This window comes from Cygnus atratus, chromosome 1 (genome assembly GCF_013377495.2).
Source record: "Cygnus atratus isolate AKBS03 ecotype Queensland, Australia chromosome 1, CAtr_DNAZoo_HiC_assembly, whole genome shotgun sequence".
NCBI lineage: Eukaryota > Metazoa > Chordata > Aves > Anseriformes > Anatidae > Cygnus > Cygnus atratus.
In genome coordinates, this window is record NC_066362.1 from 88,458,217 (window position 1) to 88,478,712 (window position 20,496).

Consider the following 20,496-nt stretch of genomic DNA (forward strand, 5'->3'; position numbering starts at 1 on the left):
TTGAAGCACTTACAATAAAAAGATGGCATTTGCAGTGAGTTACATATCTTATTTACATTCAAAAGTTGTAAGGAATCAGCTTAAGAGGAGGCAAAACTGCTGTGTTGTAGAGGAATAGATCTGTTTCCATTACTCTACTGTATTCAAAACAGGTAGGTAGCGTTATAGCTGGTGTAACATCCCCAAGCACATCATACTTGGAATTTTCTTGCACATTATTTATTGAAAAGGCATGTCAAAATGAAAATGATGTCGCTAAAAGGTCAAAAATAAGATTGCTTAAAGTCAGCTGTGAATTAGGACTCATCTTCAGCTCCGAGCCTCTGCCCCAAAGCTCCATCAGCATGCTTGCAGTGGTCATAACCTCTAATGTAAACACAGTCAGCAGGAGAGTTTTTCTGCTTGCACGCTTGCGCGTGTTCTGTCTTTCACAACAGCATAAAGTGGTGAAAGCACTTTTCTGCCAGCATAATCACATCTACTTGAATCTTGTGCATTTTAAGACCTTCCAAGAGAGCTTTGTACTGCAGTCCAGGCCTTACTACTGTTACACAAAATTTTCCTTTTTTTTTTTGTCATTCCTATTACTTAGAACAGATGGATTAACTTCATCCTTCTTGTTAGTCTGCTTGTATGTAACAACAACTATGGACACTTACCCCAGTTAATTAAAATGATGCTACTAGCAACAGTTGGTGAAAAACAAATTACCAAATTGCTTTTCTGGGTGTGCTTTCCCGTGCAGCTTTGGGCTTAGAAGAGTTCTCAGTAGGGCCCTTCTTGTCCTGTGATCTTGCCATGCTTTTTGCCAGTCTTGCAGCAGGCAATGTTAGTGGTGGTCTCGTAGATTGAGAGAAAAGTTTCAGGAAATCCACAGCTGCAGCAGTTTTCAAGTCATTGCCCCTCCTAACTGCTGTGTAAAGGATGAGCAACAACTCGAAAATCCAACTCTGTCTCTTGAAACATGTTAGTAGCCTGTAAGATGTACTTACGCCATACCTTAAAATTTGTGAGAGTGGGAAGCAGCAGATGAGGACAGCAAGCTTGAGCCTTTTCTTTTGCATCAAGAATTTACCTCTGGGACTGGGGGCTTAGACAGTAAGGTGAGCCTTTTCTTTCCCTGAGCAGTTTTCTTGTGGCTCAGTCTTCACCCAACAGTTCTTTCCCCTCTCCGGTAAGACTCCCACGTAGATGAACGATGTCTGTCAGAAGGAACGAATCCTCCAATTCCAGACCGATGCCTGCTGAAATACTGAGGAGTGGGGAAGGACACAAGCTGACCTCTTCTCCTTGCATTTCTGAGCATCTTGCTGGTTGCTTTCTGAGATAACGGTGTGCTTCAGAGGTATGCTGTAGGAGGTCTGCCTTATCCTCAGAAGGTCTTACCTACTGCCTTACCATAAAGATTAGTCTTGTCAAATGCACCAAGCAAATAAATCAGTTTGAAACTACAATCTTATCCTGCATCAAATACCTTTAGGATGCTGTAACAGAATGGTTTCTTCAGGTCATCATCCAGTGTTGAAATGCTCCAGAGTTCTCGTCATCACTTGATAGAGAGCTTTAGTAAAGGGTGTAGGGTGCTTTGGTTTTGAGCTATACCTGTCACCTGAAAACTATTCTGCCTTCAAGTTTTGGACTTCATTAGCTGCTCCTTCTAATAAACCTTTTATGTTTTTCTTTCCTGTTAGTTCACTGGGAGGCTGTTTCCTGACAGTTGCGTGCTGGCATATCTCATAAGGGTGCTCTGGGTCTGAGGCATTACATGAACATAAACAATTCTCAGTTGACTATGTCTGCTTAAATCGATCTCCACAGACTGGTGATGAATATGCAAGTACACCCTGTCTGGTGCGCACTGCAGGTGCTGTGACCCTCTCGCAGTTACCCTGGTCTGAGGGGTTACGTTGTATGAAAACTGGTAAAAGGAGGGCAGGTGCAGAAGTGCCAAGCTCTCTAGTTAACATGTCAGCCATGCTCTTTAACCCTACGAGCTGGACTTCTTCCAATTATGCTCATCCATTTTTCTCTTAATCGCACCACAAGTCCAAAAATAAAAGCAATGAGGCAGTCTAATTTAGTTGCTGTTCCTGTAATATTGTGTGCTCTGCAAAGAACATTGAAGCTAACAGACACCTTTCTATTTCATACAATTTCCCAACTCATTTCTTCACCAGTTGTGTAAGAGTCAATACGATAGCAATAACAAGATACATGAAAATTAGGAATGACACATAACACAATGGATCTGAAATACAGAAGTTAACTAGGATTCTATTTTACCGGTGTAAAACGTGAATGTATTTGCAGGTTCTCTGCCTTGATATTTCTCAGAATATCATTCTCACCTTTTAACTTGCCATGTTCTTTGCGGTTCTGAAAAATACAATGGCTTTATGTTAATTACATATAACAGGTAGCCTGATTTTATAGGACAGATTTTTGGTCTCACATAAGTTAAACAGGATCAGAAAATTTACTTCTAAGTCACACTGAAAGAGGTAACATAAAAAGCTTAAGGGCATTTTTCCCATTAGTCAGTCACATCTCTCTCTTCACAATATCTGTAGTTAAAAATGTATTGTCCTGCACATGACATTTAAACTGTGCTTCAGGCATAGCACTGTACAAACTTTTTATGGTGACTTGGCATTTTTGGGGGGTCAGAAACAGCTAGCATACATACCAAAATCAGAGTCCTGGAATGCTCTTGCTCATGTTTTCCAATATCATAGGAAACTGCCACTTCATTAGTAAGCATTTATTTATTTATTTGTATTAGAGCCCCATAAGTGTCCTGTTTACAGCATTTCTTTCAGCAGTTAAAAAATAAATAAATAACAGAGCTCCTTTGTTTCTACCAAGTTTTGTCCCAGCGGTATGCCTCCGAGTTCCTGGTGAGGAAACGTCGAGCAAATTCTTTTATGGAAGAGAGTAAGAAGGGAAATTTAGAAAGAGAGTGTGTTGAAGAATTATGCAATAAAGAAGAAGCAAGGGAAATCTTTGAAAATAATCCTGAAACTGTAAGTATCTCATGAATATCTATGAGGTAGATAGTAGTACTTTGCAGTGGGAAAGCTAGAATTACATAGAATTCACACTGTAAAGCTAACAGTAGCAAGAAGAAAAAATTGCAGACCAAGAACTGGCTTGAAAGTTTCTTGTGTATAGAACCTGCACAATTAATAACAAAGACCGTATGAGCAAAGAGAATACTTGAGTAGATATTATTTTAAATTCAACTACGGATCACCAGTTTTAGGCCACAGTTGTCTGCAAGCATTCCATGTGGGGAAACCGTGTTGGCTTCAATTAAAATTTTACACAGAGAAGGCATAGCAGTGCAGCCATTTTAATGAAGGGATTGAACATATTACTGGGAGCTTTTTTCCTAGTGGGGAAGGCACTGTTCCATGGTTCATTCCCACTGCACGTTATTTAGCATTAAGTATATTTTATGTAGCTTTGTACTGTAAAAGGGTTATTACATACAAAATATATGTGATTAAAATTAATTCTTGTTTTGCAAACTATGCAACAGGTCTGTCCTTCTGTCCATTATAATGTTGCATGTATTTGGATATACTGTTTATTAACATTTAAGTACAAAAATTAAGTAATTTCAGTAATCAGTCTGTAAAAAAAAATGCGTTTTAGTAACACTTTTCACTTCATTTGAAATGAATTGCTTGTGAAACGTTCAATCTACTCCATTTGTTTGTTTGTTTGGGGGTTTAAAAATGGAAATAAAGGAGACTGCTCTCTATCCAGTAGTAATATTGGGCAAGATCCTTCCATTCTAAGAGACAGTTTTCAGAGTCATTTTGACTTACAATTCATTTTCACTGCCACTTTTCATTGATACTTTGAAAGTGTCCAATTCAGTGCAGAATCTTCTCTCCACTGAGTCCCGAATTAGGAAATAATCTGCTGTTCTAACCTAACCAATAGTGATACAGAAAACTTGGTATATATTCTAAGAGTCAAAGTGATCTTCTTTCTTGCTTCTTTTATAGTTATAATACAAATTTATTTTAGAACATATCTGGTGTATTTTGCTGTTAATTCTATCTACCTTTGTTTTTTCTTACTCGTTGTTTTTCTTTTCTTTGTGCAGGAGTATTTTTATCCCAAATATTTAAGTAAGTACAAGAAACCTGAACAACTCTAGTATGTCATTCCACTGGCCTTCTTATTTGGATAATACTAGTTTTGTTGTTCTGCCCATACCATTTGAATGATTTCCATGCTGATGATAATGCATGGTAGCTCTTTGGCAGTTTACTGTGCTTAGATCCCGGCAGAGGCACTCAGAAGGTTGGTCTGTGATCAGCTGTCCTTAATATGCCCAGACAAGTTTTCTAATTCAAGCTGTGAGAACAGACTCTTTGAAGATGCCATGCAAAGCTGTTATAATTTCAGACTAAGTGAGCATTTGTATCACGTGTGTGGGTTTACGTTTGCAGGCTGCCTTGCCTCCCATCGAGCAGGGGTTTTCAGGGTTACTGCAGTTACTCCAGATTCTCCAGCTGACCTGAGGGCTTGCGTCAATGGTAAGCACTACTGCTAGATACTTTACCTAACACACTCACATCTAAAAACACGCGTGCCTGGTGAGAAAGTAGTTCTCGCTGGTAGAAAAAGAGACAAATCTCTATAATATTAACTCAGGCAAACACAATTACCTGGAACAGAAACTGACGAAAAATTTAGGTGGTAGTGTTTTCAGAGTAAGAGGTATAAGTGACTGGTTTTAATTTTATAAAGCATAGTGGAGAAGAAACATAATTAACTGCAAAATGGAAGGCAGAATTCTTCCAGAATCACAGAACAGTGTGCTGCCTCAGCTCACCAGTGTTCCCCCGTATGTCCTCTGTACACTGCCACATCTTTAGTAATCATGCCTAACTCTTTCTGTCTAGTAGGTCTTGTTTTGTCAGCTAAGGGAAGAGACCACCTGGTAAATTTCGTCTTTGTACTTTGTTTTGGCCCATGGTTACACTGTAGCCCTTCACATTGTGGGTAATATAACCAGCTGAAAAATCCAAAGAGTAGCTAGAAGATACAATTACTTCAGAGGCAAGAAGGTTACAAAGCAAGAAATGTGCAATATTGCTCATATATGTAGTTTTTATGCCAATACATAATTTCACTGTAAACTGTTTTTTCTATTGAATTCACAGGAAGCATCTATACCATATTCCCTACTTGTCACAGGAGAAACATCTCTCTAAACCTCTTAAACCTTTACAGCCTAGATACATCAAAGAGGGCTTCTTATCCTTAGGCATCTGACCCTGTTTTTGTCACTGAAAACAACAGAAGGCAAAACAATCCTTAATGACACTGCACATGGTCATGGATGAACATATTTTCCAGATCACTTGGCCAACGTGCCTGCTGTCACAAACTAAAATGTACTCCCATTCACATCACTCTTTCTCACTCATTAAAGGTCCTGGGAGGAAAGAATCTAGCAGAGTTGTGTGAATGTGCAGTGTTTCCATATTACCCAATGAAAACCAGTTTACTTGATAGTCATTGTATTTCTCCATTTGGGTTCACATAACAAAATCAAAGAAAAAAGTCTGTTGCTATTGGTCAGTCACCGGGAAAAAGGACAAGTTAAGAGAGGATGAATAAATTTGTGAAGTGTTTTTGCCTGAGCGTTCAGAGGACTTTATGCAGAGCATTTCTGGAAAAGAACTACTGCCAAGAAAGCAGGATATAAAATTCCCGTGGATATAAAATTCCCATTAAGTCTATAACTTTTTTTTAATGTGTATTCATTGAGGCAAATGTTTAGTGATAGTGAATATCAAACATTTTTTCATTTTAAAAGTTTTGTCTTTCAGAACTTATTTATCCAAGTTGTTTTGACACTGTCAAAATGAAAAATCCAATTTTCCTAATGAGAAAGAAGTGATTATAACAAACAGCTTGTAATACAATGACTAGTTTGAATCTCAAGATGGAGAAATCAAGGGAAAAAAGTAACAGTACAAACAGAACTGAAAAATAATTTTACTATGTTCAGATAGAAGACCCTTTCTTAAACATTTCTAATCCAAACAAGTATCTAAGCTGTATCATTAAGTTCCTGAACATCTTATCACATAATTGCATACTTAACATATTTTGAAAATAAGCACTTAAAAAAACCAACATTTACATCTATCAGCTTACCTTGACACATCTCCTGGATACCAAAGACTCTGAGTGGTAGAAGATACAAGTACAAGCATACATTTCTTGCCACCTACCCTTTCCATGGGAAGCTAAGTAGATCTTCTGACATTTAATTGTTATCACAAATGTTTCTCAAGAAGCGTTGCTGGGTTGTGGGTTAGAAGGTGCCTCAGATTGGGAAAAGAGGAACACCAAGCCCACTTTTGGAACAAGCAGTTGCAACATTACTGTCCCTTCTGTGGCATCTAAATCAATCATCCATGGACATTTGGACATGGATATCCATAGACATGGACTCTTTGTCCAGTCCTATTCATCCTGTCTCATCTTCCTCCTCTAGCATATTTTACCAGTTCTCCTTTTTAAACTCATTTTCCCCAGTTCTCTTCCCTTCTACATACATAATTCACCTTATTCCATCTACACATACTTTACACTGACAACCTAATCCATCTTCTCTCAGTTCAGACTCTCTCACGAACCATCACTGCTTTTGGCTCAGAAACATTTACGCTCAATTGTGTTCTGCAGTTGCATACTCTAAGGGTATCCTCTACATCTATTCCTTATGAAATACTTTGCTTATACCAAACCTAGTTCACACACTTGTTTCGTGACCTACAAAAGCAGCAAATAAGCAAGAAAGAGGAAAAAAAAGTTCTAGAACTTACAATTGGAAGTTTTTCTGACAAGAATCATACATCAAGCTCATTCCTTTTATTTCTTCTTCACAATCTGTTCTGTCAATATTTACCCATAACGAGTCATTTGGTCTGCAGCATGAATATTAAATAACATGCAGTAGCTATTTGAAAGATACTGTTTAGTTCTGGAGCTTAGCTGGCTTGCGAGGTTTGAGATTTACTTACAGCAGAATTTAATTAGAAGTAGATTTAATTGGCAAATATACTAACAGAGATTTTGTTAAGCTTTCTTTCTCACAGAAGGCTAAACATAATTCTATGGATATCAGTTCTTTAGTTCTTTTCAGTAAAGTAAGAAACATCTAAGAAATCCAGTGAGGCCTTAGTAACAGAATCACAGCAACTTTCAGTCTCCAGGAACACGTGCTCCTACTGCTTTCTTGAATCTGAACATCACAAAATCCTTCCTTTTTATTCTATCTGTTCTTTTAGGGTTTTGTTGTGTTTTTTCTGTTAGGTTGTTTTTTGTTGTTTGGTTTTTTAGAAAGCATGCCTCAAAACGACATCCCAGAACTGTACAAGAACATAATTTTGAAGTAGAAACAATATATTTGTAATTATGAGGGGTCTGCAGAAAAATAATCCATAAAGCTACCAGCATATTCAAGAAAAGTAAATGTGAAGATGCCTTGTGTAGCATGCTGATGTAAATTTATGAAAATGGTGAGAAAAGTTAAAAGACCTTACATATTTTGGGTAGAGCAAGACGACAGTGAATTCTGTTCTCTGCCCCAAACTGTGTATTTTGAGCTTTCCTTTCTGAAATCTTGCCAGTATGCATAAAGAGTCTTCAATTGCTCTTTCCAATCCAAATTTTGGTTTGTCGTTTAAGTTAGTAGCTGTGAAAAGTGACAGTGTTAGATACTAACGTATCCAGTCTACCCAAAGAACCTGAGTAGCAAAGGCAACCTGAGGTATAAGGTTCTTAAACATGATCCTCCTTGAATGGGGAAAATCATCACTTGAATTGTATTCTCGAATTTTTGGTGCTGAAACTTTGGTATTTCTACTGAAATTTGTGGTAACTTGATGAGGCAGAGCACTGTTCTTTAAAAAGTGGAATAAGTCCTTCAAATTTAATGAAAATAGTATCGTCTTCCTTTTTTCACAGTTTGCAGGGATTAACATGGCTTAGTGAGTCATTTGGTTTTTAGTTGTTTTCTGAAGGACAAAGGAGGAGTGCTGGTGGCTTTTTAGCAAGATTTTTATATGGATATTTGATCTTATGCATCAAGTGCCTTCCTATTTTATGAAATGTACCTGCGGGAAGACAGAAAGAAGGACTAAAGCTATCCTCGAGGGAAAACAACCCCTAATAACAAGTATTTCTAATGTTTTCCTCCCACAGAAATTTCAAACCAGTGTAGCCCTCTGCCATGCCACATAGATGGATATAAGGATTGCATAGATGGACAAGCCAAATACACATGTATCTGTAAACCAGGATGGCAAGGAGAGAATTGTGAAGAAGGTATAGTCTCTAATCTCCTTACAATATCAGTTCTCGGGAACACAGTTACATATAAAACACTGAATACGATCAGATCTTTAAGTATACCTACAGTCACAGAGGTGTGAATGAATGCTTTCCCCTGAGCAGAGATTATTTTGTTTTTCTTCAAGATATAAATGAATGTGAAGACTTCAATGGAGGTTGTAACCAACGCTGTTCTAATTTACCTGGAAGCTACCGTTGTTTATGTGAGGATGGCTACTTCATGCTTTCAAATAAACGGGACTGCAAAGGTAGGAAGTGAGTCTTACGGAGAATTTCATTACATAACAATACACTGCCTATCAACTATAGAGGAAAGTAGTCTAGTAGTAGTTCCACAAATGTTCTAAGTCCGCATAAGCTTGCGTTGCCCCTGACAGAAGCAGGCCTTCTTCAGCCTGGCTCCTCATCCCACCTCCTATCTTACACTACTGCAAACAGTTGTGCAACTGTATAGTGAAAAAAGATGAAGGAACTGAGGTGGTTAAAACAACACAGGGTTTAAAAAAAACAAAACCAAAAAAAAAGAAAAAGATTGAAAAAAGCTTGATACCATGATACTAGATACCATTTCCTTACTAGAGCATTGTAAAGGTTGTTTTAAACACTAACCAGTTTCACGTATCTTTTAGGCATGCTGAAACAAGAATATAGAGTGGTGCAACCAGCTAACAATGTTACCACTGAAATCCTCTCTGATAAACACTGATTTAGGCTTAGTCACTCCTAATATGTGATGCCCTTCTTTTCAGGGTTTGGAAGTTCATTGGAGAATAAATTATTAATGAATCTGCAAATGTTCTTTATAGAGAGAAAGATTTCTCTTTCACTCACACAGCATAATTTTTCCCCGTACCTAAATGTGTCTATTATTATTGACCATGACCTACGTGCTGCATTCTACTCCAGAAAAAAAAAAAAATTTAACTCATAGCTAGCAATTCCCACTCAGGAAAAAAAAAAAAGTAACCTCATTTCATTTTAACATTTTTTTTCCCCCTGAACTGTTCCAACAGTTTTGGGTAATGTCAAATAACTCCGGAAGCCAGACCTGAGGGCCATCTGCTACTGTCTCTACCTTTAGTCTCTATATTTTTGTGAATGAATACTTTCAAAAGAAATTCCAGAAGAACATAAGATGGCTGTTGTGTGAAATAGGGCAAGCAGATAAGCTGGTTAGAATCTCTGCAGTTCTTGGAAAGATGTTGGAAAAGTCGTCTAAAAAAAAATCAAAGAAAAATACACTAACAGTTTAATAACTTGGATCAATGAGACAAAAGTTTAGAAATAACTCTGATTCTTTGCAGAAGTTTTAGCATAATGCTTGGCTAAAAAAGAGCTAGTTCTTTTCAGTTAGTTAACACTAGAATCAATGAGTAACAGACAAAGTGAAATAACCAGCCAACACACACACACACACAAAAAAGCCTTCGCCAAGAAGTAGAGTTTTACACTATTTTTGGTAGTGATGTAAGTACAAATCTGACTACTGATCATTCAAAGACTCTCAGACTGGCAAATAACAGTAAGAACTAAACAGCCTGAGTACCAGTATCATTTGATAAACTGGATTTACATATCTCCTTACATCCAACTATAAAATTATACACCAAGAAATTTGAAGTGCACAAGGCAAATGTCAAAAAGTAGACTGTATTCTGAACACCGTTGACTTCAAAAACACTTTGAATCCTCACAAGCAGGTAACAGAATCTGTTCTCCCCATACAATGCTATTTCAACAACTACTACAAAACCGTGGAGAAAACTAGAATGATCCTTGCACGTGCAAGTGGGAATTGAAGTACTACCAGGGATCTGTTATTTTTCTGTCTACAAAACATTTAGTTTGATTGATATGATATGTTATATCCACTTGTCACATCTGCATTTTGAAAACAACATTGAAAAATTGGAAACAACACTAAAATGGTTGGAAGGATGGAGAAACAGTGAGTGACTTGAACACCTGTCAACATAGCCAATTCAAAGAAGATTGTGACACGAATTGATCGTAGCATGCAAGAAGCTGATAGAATTATTTCTTGTCTTTCTGTATGTCGTTTTATAAGATAAGATTTTATTATGCACTGTGGTTTAGTTTCTAGGAAATCTGCACTCTTTTTCTCTTATTGCCTTCCTAGATGTGCATCTCTTTTCCTGTTATCCACAGAACACATGAGAAAATGTTAAAGGTAGGCAGGCAGAGAATTCATTTTCACTGAGGGCATACAGAAATGCCTTTCACAGACCTCTGGAAGTCTTTACTGTTGTAGTTATAGTCTGCTATAAAATCGTGACAAACCTAGCAAGGAAACCAGTTTGCCAGCCTCACTAAGTTCTTACAGTTTTGGTTAGGGTTAGGAAAAAATAGCATGCAAGAGATTCACTTGTTTTTAGTAACGTGTTTGTATTTCTAGATATAAATGAATGTGCATTACATCCAAACATCTGTGGGACAGCCATCTGTAAGAATACCCTGGGGAAATATGAATGTGAGTGTGCGGAAGGCTACACTTATAATTCAACATCCAAAAACTGTGAAGGTAGGTCTTTCCCCCATGCCTCCCTCCCTCCTTATCTTTTTTTTTTTCTTCCTTCTCTTTTCATTTTTGACTCTACTGCTATAGCAAACTCCAGCATCTCTTCTAGTGGTGTATTGATTAATCTTCATATTGTTTATTGTGATATGACTCAATTGTTTGTTCTTTCAAGTGCCCAAGCAGGCGATATTGTGCAGTATGTGCAGTTGCAATGACTTGCTCCCAGGTAGTCAGGGGTTACCATGTATTCCTGTGTTTGCTGCATGCTAAACAACTTCATCAGTTCATACGAGCAATGTCACCTGTCCCACTGTAGAGAGGACTTTCTGTCCTAGCTATCAAACCATCAAGCACGTTTCTTTCAGATAACTTGAAGCAATGTGTTAAGCATCTGGACATTAGTAGAGAGTCTTATACCCTGTTTTTAAGCATCATTACAGTTATAAGGATGGAATATTTGACATCAGCCAGTTTAATATATACCCATAACTCAAGATACGTTATAGGAAAAGCAATTAAAAGTACTTATTCAGCAATTCCAAACTAGCTGAGACACTTAAAAAATACTTATAAGGAGACAATCGCCAAAAATTAAAGCCATACTTAATCTATTGGTCTCAAAAATCTAAAAAGCTTCTCTATATCCACCTAATAGGTTGTTTAGGTGCTTATTTAGCTCTCACGGCCAGGAACTCAGTCTCTCTGTCCTTTGTATGTCCTTAGATTTAAGGTACTGGAAAGAGTTTTTCACTGTATTTAGTGAAATTTTAAATACCATTCAATTGTCTAAGCCTTCCTTGGGGTCTCTCGTTATGCTGGGAACTAATAACATTAGATTGAGTTGATCTTCATTCTAGGCTGGAAGTAAAAGCATAACAATTGCATGAAATATATATATATATTTTTTCAAAGACCTCGCATTTAAAGTGAAAAAAAAATCTTCTCTACCCAGAAAAAGAGCTATTGAGAAAAAAAAAAAAAAGGAGCTACATCAGAAGAATATTTTCTCAAGAGTATTTTTTTCTTAAATGAAAATCTGGAAGAAAAAAACTTAAGACAAAGTTCTGTAACAATTATGGCAGAGTTGAAAAGTACTGATAACTTGTGGTAAAGTAGCAAGAAGCCATTCTGATGAAGACCATCATAAAATAACCTTTTCAAGTACTGGAAGTATTTGCATAGCTGTCCTGCAGTGTACTTTATACTTCGCTATACCTGTCAAAGTTTGTTTAGTACACAAATCAGAAATCAAATTTCAGTCATAAAAGAGAGAATGAGCTTTTAGAGTTTTGCTATGAATGGAAATTTTTGATGTTGCCTTTAAGAAAAATACATCAGTGACTGGTTTTTATTTTAAATGCTACTTCTATATTATTGTTCAAACAGACACAAAAGCAGCTTCTTGCTGGCTATGAATCTTTTGCTCCATGGCTTTTCATGCAGCATTCCTGTGACAAAGCTTTGTATAACGGTAATGATTACATATTCAGACATCTGCTCTTTGTCCAGTTACTACAGGATTAAAATTTTACTGACAATTTTGTGTCCCATTTTGAACGACACGCACTGGAATGGGAAAAACCTCACCATAATTAATCTAATTCTCACTACTCTCTGCAGATACATGGGCTGCATCAAATTGAATTTAAGTATTATTTTTCTTTTGAAACTGGGATCCCAAAAGATTGCAAGATGAGGACATTTAAACCAGCAAGTTTTACCTCCTGGATGGAGCATAACGCTGCTAAGCTTTCAGATCTGGTTGTAACCATATTAAATGAGTCATCAAATCCTATCTAAGGATTGTATAGACAGACAGGAACATAGCCTTCCAGAAAGACTAAATGACATTAGTTTTTCATTGCCATGTTACACGTAGGTGGCAAAATTCAATTACTCTTACTAGGAAAATCAGGTTTGCGTATAATTATGTATGCATCTCTATGATGACAGTTACAATAGCATGGAAAAGATTTTTCCCCCAAGAATTCCTGGGAGCAGTTGGCTGCAGTTCTTCATCCATACCTTTTACAAGACACTATCAGTGGAAGAAGTCTTTGTTCCATAGAAGTCATACAACTTTAGATACAAATTTATCTTCTCATACCTTTTGCAATTTTGAACATTCAGCCAAAAAAATGAAGGAAGAAGTATGCTTATTGTGTTAGTTGGGCCTGGCTTTCAGTCAGTGTCTAGGAGATAAAGCATGCTAAAACCATATTTTAAAGAATTACCTAAATTTTTGGGAGGCCTCTCCCCATATTCTTCTTCCTTCTCTGGATAGGGAACTCCTCCTAAAGAGGTGACTGAACCAGTTAATCAAGCAGGACAGAGCATATCTGCATTCCAGGTATTAGTCCTCCCTAGCACCTGGTATGAAAATCTGAGACAAGCAATAAAACTTTCCCTTTCCCTCATGAACTGTTTAACACACACAAGACACTGCTTACCTACAGCCATGCTCTGGGGAAATTACTGTTTCCCTAGCAGCACGTAGAACACCTCCCCTCTAGGGCATGGTTTGCAGCTCCTTTATGGTCAGTTTTATCATATTTTCACAACTTATCCAAAGCACGTTATTTCAGTCTTCCACTGAAAGCAGCTGTATGAACCCAAGATGCTGCTCAAATTCATGGGTTTACATGAGAAGCTTCAGCTGACTGTTTTATGATCTGGGACTGACATTTGGACAGATATGAGGGAAGCCTTTGAAATTGCTCAAACAAGCATTCAAAGATGTTGAATAAAACTTGGAAGAAAAAAAAAGTAGGATATTTTTAGCGTAATTAAAAACAAAACAAAACACCTTAGTCCCCTCCAGCCTGTGCAAGTCAATATTTCTATAACAGGACAATTAGCTCTGCATGGGAAGATTCATTTGGACTGATCAGGGATTGCAGAACAACTGCTGAGGAAGGAGACTTTCATAACTACTCAAGAAGCTTGCCTATTCTGCAGCTATCACACACTCTGGAGGGAAACCTTACTCTTGAACATCAGGTTCATTTTGGCAATGGAAATTTACACCCCTCACTCCCCCGAGACTGGTGCAAGTCTCCAAGTAATTGATTTAATGATAGAAATTCATCTGTCAGGCAGTGTGTGATAAGCTTTCATAACAACTTCATAAGCTTCTGTTTTTCTGCAGGCTCTGGGCCTGAGCAGCGTGCTCAAAATGAACTACTGCTTTCAGAGAATTCAATACTCTGTTTTACTCTATTGCTACAGGTTAGCTAGTGCTTACAGTTTTACTTTTGTACTGTAGCTGGGTATTCATGTGCCAGAAGCGGTAAAGAATCTTTTAAAGAATCTTCCGCAGGGAGCGATGCTTCCTGAAGTGTCTGTACAGAATCAGGCTCCTCTGGGAAGGGCTTGGGAAAAGAGTTGCTTCTCAGAGTCTCTCTACTTCCACTGCTCTCAGGAGACATTGAATTTCGTGGTTTACTGTTACATCTCCACGGTGAAGCAAGCTATAGGGTTTGTTTTCTTTTTTTTCTTCTCTGCGTGCTCAGGCCTAAGTGGATTTCCTAGCCTATTCAGATCCCTAAATGATCATACTGAGAATGAAATTTATTTTTGCAAAAACAGGCAGAACGGGAAAGGACAGAGAAAGCATTCTTCTCACCCATTGCATACTATCCCTAGGCTGTGTTTTGGAATTTGGCTCATTTGCATGTTTGGTAAGATACAAGAAAACAACCAACCAAGCCAAAAAACAGTGACAGAACCAGCTTGACCTTGTAACACATCATTTTATAGTCTTAGTTTTAAATGGACATCACACCACCAGTCACCAGAAGTTATTAGAAAATGACTTTCACAGCAGAACCCCTTGTACCAAGTTGATCTTGCAGTCTGTTGGGTTAGGTAACGCCCATCAAGACCATAAACAGTTTAATGACTTCCAAATGGAAAGGAGTACACATGCCAAATGAAAGAGAGGTGATCTAATTGCAGACAGAGGAAATGGAAGGGTCAGTTGCAATTATGCACCAGCAAAACATTTCTTAACAACTGACCAAATCCTGCTGCATGACTAATTTGTGAGCATTATCTCTGAGGCATATGGAAAGAAGTATGATTCAAACTCTAAAATAAGCACTTAGATATTGCAACCCATCCTTTTATCGTACTCACCTAAGTAGTACTACAGGTGACAAAGGCCAAAATGAATGAAGAAGGAATCAAGCCACGCGCGGAGCGTTGGTAATTTCCAGTTGCAGGAGTTTGTTTGTGCATACATACAAAGTAACATGTTTTAATAGGACAGTTTTCTCAAATCTGAGCAAAGAAAAACTCTTAACATTGACAGACATTCACCTCTGAAGACTGCAATTTCAGGCACAGTCACAACTGAATTTATACATTTGTTACTTTAAAATAATTCAAGTTATGGCGTTGCAACACAAAAGCCATCTGCAAAATGCTGTCAGATCAACTTGTTACAACATCCATTACTATATTTTTATATTAACTTATTTTATTCCCTTAGCTGAGATATTGGATTCGTGAGGCATTTGAAGGATCAGAGAGAAGCAGGAAAATCTCCTCTGTAACCTTTTCTGCAGCTGTGTACCTAAGATCAGTTAGAATTTGAACAATCCAGAAAGCTGCAGTCATCAGCTCTCCAATTATATGTTAGGAACTGTCTTTCAATATGCATGAAACCTTCTGCCAGAACAGGAAAACACCATTGGCAACACTTGCCGGTCAAAGACTTAAGGTCTTATGTACATCCAGTATATCCTCAGTGAAGTGTCCCAGAACAGGCAGTGGAACCACGTGCAGAGCAACTGATTTGACCTCTCTGTTTTTAGAAGTACCATGATTATAATGCAGAGAACTCCCAACAAGAACTTTGTTTCTTTTCTCATCTCCTTCCAGGAGAGAGCACTGTCTTAGTGAAATGGAAGCAAGGCAAGTGGTGGAACTGGGTGTGGAGTTCTGCACAGCTCGAACATACTACAAAGACAATAACAGATTTCTTTATTGCATCCTATGCCTTTCAGTAGGAATATCCAGAACTTCAGTTCTGGCTGTATTACCTGTAATAAGGGACAGTACAGCTTTTTCTTTTGAGACGAATGTGCAGGAGGGAGTGTAAGCCTGAGCACAGTTCCCTTGCGGTGATCATTTAAGGAAAAGGTGAGGAGATGAGACATTTTAGTAATAAAGAACTCTTCATCCAATTACAAGGTCAGTTTCCTCAGCCTTTTCATGAATTGTTGCCCATTTAAATAAGGTAGAAGCTGCAAGCACTTGGAGGCTAAGCAGTGTGCAAGTGATAGTTAACTGCAGCAACAGTAGAAATCAGAGTAGCATCCACAGACTGCAAAACGTAGTGTACTGTTTTGGAAGGAGGTTATGCGTGGTTGCTGCAAAGTAGCAGATTTTACAGTAATTTTTTTTCTTTCCCTTATTTTTGACTCCTCCCCTCCAGCAACAGGAAAAAAAAAATGTATTTTAATCTTGAAAAAACTAGCATAATATGAAACACTTTTAAAATTCACACAGTATTACGAAATTGCTTATTCCCACTTGTTTCAAAACAAGTCTTGCAGTTTCTTTAATCTGAGGACCCGAACCACCCTTCAGAGCCTTTATTCAGGAGAGATTTTGCTTGTTTCTGTATTAGAAATGTAACAGATTGGCTTTTTACATAGCCTTTCATTTCTAAACTATTATATACAGCCTGCAATATAGAAAATGAAGTTGCTGTAGCTTCCTTACAGCTTAAATCAAGATTGGTCTGCACAAATAGATGCTGTCTGAAACTTAGTTATTTGTAAGATTATTGCGTGTTGTTTTAACACTTTTTTTTTTAACACATATTTTGCCCTGAAATTATTTTGATCTTATGTGAAAAAATCATGTCCCTTTTCCACACAGTTGCCATACAAATTCTTAATAACTCTAAATTATGTTGATATCCATTGGGAAAGGAAAAGGTCTGACCCAGAATGACATTTCTGCCATAGATGGTAGTGATTTATTGAGGTCTCTTGCACTAATGCAACCACCTTGCAGCTCAGCTTCTTACTGCCTCACAGATCAGACCAATTTTTCCCCTGCTCTGCACACAAGGCCCTTATCAGATTACTAGGGCTTATACACCCAGCAGGTAATTCTGGATTGTAAATTTTACATAGGAGACATCTGTTAGCATTACTTTAGCTTAGCAGCAGTCACCTGATGGATTCGTGTTATGCTGTAGAACCCATCTTGTCTGTTATTCCATTAAAGTGTTTGTTTCCAGTCTGCGCCACGAATAATCTTAATAAATCTTTCTGTATGCTTCTATTTCTCCTAGATATTGATGAATGCACTGAAGATATTTGTGCTCAACTTTGTGTAAACTCTCCAGGAAGTTATAGCTGCTATTGTGATGGCAAGAAAGGGTTCAAGCTCTCTAAGGACATGAAGAATTGCGAGGTAAAACTGCACTATGTAATATTCCATATGGAAAATCAAAGTTGGATATCTCTTGATGACAGGATGAGTTAGATTCAAGAAAATAGGAAGCTAGTTGACAATGGATTCAAAATTGCTGAGAAAGTGCTGGGGACTTTGAGCTGTGGTTTGGCTCAGAAAGCAGACCCAGTAGGGATTTGGATGCCACTCAGTTCATGCATGCTCATTTACAGGAATTCTGTCAAGAAAGACTGGCTTAGGCAAGCTTCTATTTCCTGCTGCTTCCAAAATAAGCTCCAGCTTTCTCCTATCGAACAAATAATTCCTGTTCAGCTTACTCAGAGCCAAAATACTCCAATTTGCCCATATGTTCCTAGGTTTTCCGTAGACTGCACAAAAGTTTTCACTCGCTCTTTCAGAATTACTCTATTCTTTGCCTGTTTGGATTAAAAAAAAAAACGGAGGTGGACTGTTTTCCGCAGTTTTCATCTGCAATAGCTTAAGAAAAAGCACTTAGTAAAACTTTCCAATTGAACAGCACCTCACAGCCAAAATAGGCTGTTCATGCTCAGTTTATTAGTAGCAGAAAATTTAGAACTCCGGAGAATCCCAGTACAGGGATTTTCTTGTGAATGGTTCTCTGTATGCTCTGAAAGGTTCAGGCAGGCTGAGACTTGTTTTACGAGGTAAGCTCAGATAACTGCCAACAAAAGAAACATCTCTAACACAGTATAATAAAACTGGGCTTAAACCTAGCCTGAACAAGGTCTGGTACAAGTGCTAGCATGTGTGTATTAGAACTTGTTTGTACTTTCTGAAATTTAATATCTGAACAACACTGGTATTCATTACATTTCCTCTTCCTTCTTCCTGAAAGGAGAAAAGCATCTTCTAGCTTCATTACATATTTTTTTCAACATGGTTATTCAGAAGTGATTAACTATCTATCTAGAAGCTAGTTTTAGAAGCTAGTTACAGGCCTTTAAACTGGAAAAAGTAGTTTTATCATTTTAAAATATATGCAATCCAAAGACTAGTCATATTGGCAGACATAAAATGGAGTAGCCATAAAATTCAGGAGCACCTGTACGTTTAACAAAACTGCTTCATCATGAATACACAAGTCAGAATTTGGGAACTGTATTTAACTGTTTACCAAACTAACAATAAGCATATTTTGAGAACAGAAGAGCCCTCCCACACCTATTCTTGTCGGTTCTGTTCTGTAGGACTGCTATACTGCCGTCATATAAAAATTAAACAAGAGGTCTTTTGAGGGATAATTTCAGATCAAAGATGTTCTTAGGCTCCAACTAGTCAAGGACACAGGTAATCTAAAGCATATTTTGCAAGTCTTCCTACCTTATGCAGAGCGTAGGTACCTGTATCTAAAGCAAATCTGAGTGCTTTACTTTCAAGACAAAACTGTAGATATTAATTATAACATCAGTTTCAGAAGACAAAGAAATCAACAACATCTTAGAAGGGATGGTTGACATTTCTTGAACGAATATTTTACTAGTTTAAATTTGCACTTTATTCCTGTATATAAGGTCTGTTTAAATCTTCAGGTAGCTGAGTAACAAAGACTAAGAGCCATTGTGTCCCCATCCCCCTCCCCCCTACTGCAGCTGATTATTCACATTTGACTTTGGATCGAGTATTATGATTAATTCCAGTTTCACATACTGTTTTAGGACTTTCAGTTGCCACAAATACTTAGAACTTCTCTTTCACACTTTTCCTGAAAATACACTGCTTTAAGAGCTTCATATCCCCACTAACAGTTCTCAGAAATATTAATTCAATGCTATTCCAGCAGGAGGAGTGTTGATTGCATCAACATCCCTTTCCAGAGCTCAAGAAAGACAAGTACATTCAATGAACAGCCAAAGATTTTGTATTGATCTGTTACTGAATCTACTTGTAAATTGCTTCTTTTTATTCTAGGTAAATGATTCTAGTAGTGCTAGAAGCTGTACAGATATGAATAGCTGTACATCAGTAATGATAAAGAAAAGGTGATTTTTGTTAATTTTTAAATCTGTTTAAGACACTGCTCTGGCCCCATTCCCTTCTAAGACCTGATCAGGTTTAGATTTCACACAGCTTTAATAATGGAACCAGGCAGAACCATAGCAGATGGGTGTCATAGGTCCCTGGTGACAGAAAAGGACGTGATGGAAGATTAGAATTCTTGATTCAAAAAATGAATATTTAAATAGTTACAATCCACCAGGACTGTGTTTCAACCTCAATTATCCTTTAACAACTTAAATAAACAGACAAACACTACTTCATTTGTACATAGATATTCAAGTTAAAATAAATTTAAAAAAACGAGGCAAGCCATCCATTGCTTAAGGAAACAACAACAAAAAAAAGACTAACAGGCAACAACAGAAGTTGCTTCATGGAATATCGCAATGCAACGTTAACAGCTTTTTTCTTCTCTATTATTTTCAGTCTATTCCTCTGTGTATCCCACTGAACCTAGAAAAGAATAACGAACTGCTTTACCTGGCAGAACAGTTTACAGGGATTCCTGTTGTGAACTTGAAGTTTAAATTGCCAAATGTCACCAGGTAAGCATTTGCTATTGAAAAAAGTATGCCTGGAAATCATGGACATTTGTTTTCCTTAATTTTCTGAGGGTGTAAAGTACATTGCATGCATAAATTATACCACCATCTCCCCATGGGTTAAGATACTTTTATATGGAGAATGAATTAACTCAGGTTCCTACATACACCATCACTTAAGGGAGTGCAGAGTCGTTTGAAAGCAGACAGGAAGAGTAATGTGTCTGGAGTCGGTTTACAGCATCTCTTATTGATTGTACTGTGTCCTTGAGACACCTCATCAGTGTAGACAGCAATTTTCGTATGTGGCAAAACTAAAAGGTCAGCAAGTTTCTTCCAGACACCTCAGAAGCAGATAGGAGCCACTAGCAACTGTGTCCCAGCCAGGAAACAGCGCACAGCTGGGGCAGACATGCACCACTGGCACATGGTGTGATCATATATACGAATAAACAAGTTGGCGTCTTCCAGCCATTACAGACCTGGTTATGGATGCTGTTGGTAGGGAAGAGGTATATGGACTGCGAGAAAGAGTTCAGAGAGATCCAGACTTGAGTGGGAAAAAAAAGAAAG

At 37.7% G+C, this 20,496-nt stretch overlaps 1 protein-coding gene across 2 annotated transcripts in view; it reads left to right on the plus strand.

Moving 5' to 3' along the window:
* The window catches only part of PROS1 (protein S), a 34,546-nt gene that overhangs the window by 2,611 nt on the left and 11,439 nt on the right, over positions 1-20,496 (plus strand). For both annotated transcript variants that reach the window (XM_035540528.2, XM_050708037.1), the window contains exons 2-9: positions 2,866-3,023; positions 4,118-4,142; positions 4,467-4,553; positions 8,242-8,364; positions 8,517-8,639; positions 10,808-10,933; positions 17,241-17,362; positions 19,808-19,926. In XM_035540528.2, the coding sequence (XP_035396421.1) occupies positions 2,866-3,023; positions 4,118-4,142; positions 4,467-4,553; positions 8,242-8,364; positions 8,517-8,639; positions 10,808-10,933; positions 17,241-17,362; positions 19,808-19,926 (883 nt within the window). The remainder of the gene's footprint in view (positions 1-2,865; positions 3,024-4,117; positions 4,143-4,466; positions 4,554-8,241; positions 8,365-8,516; positions 8,640-10,807; positions 10,934-17,240; positions 17,363-19,807; positions 19,927-20,496) is intronic.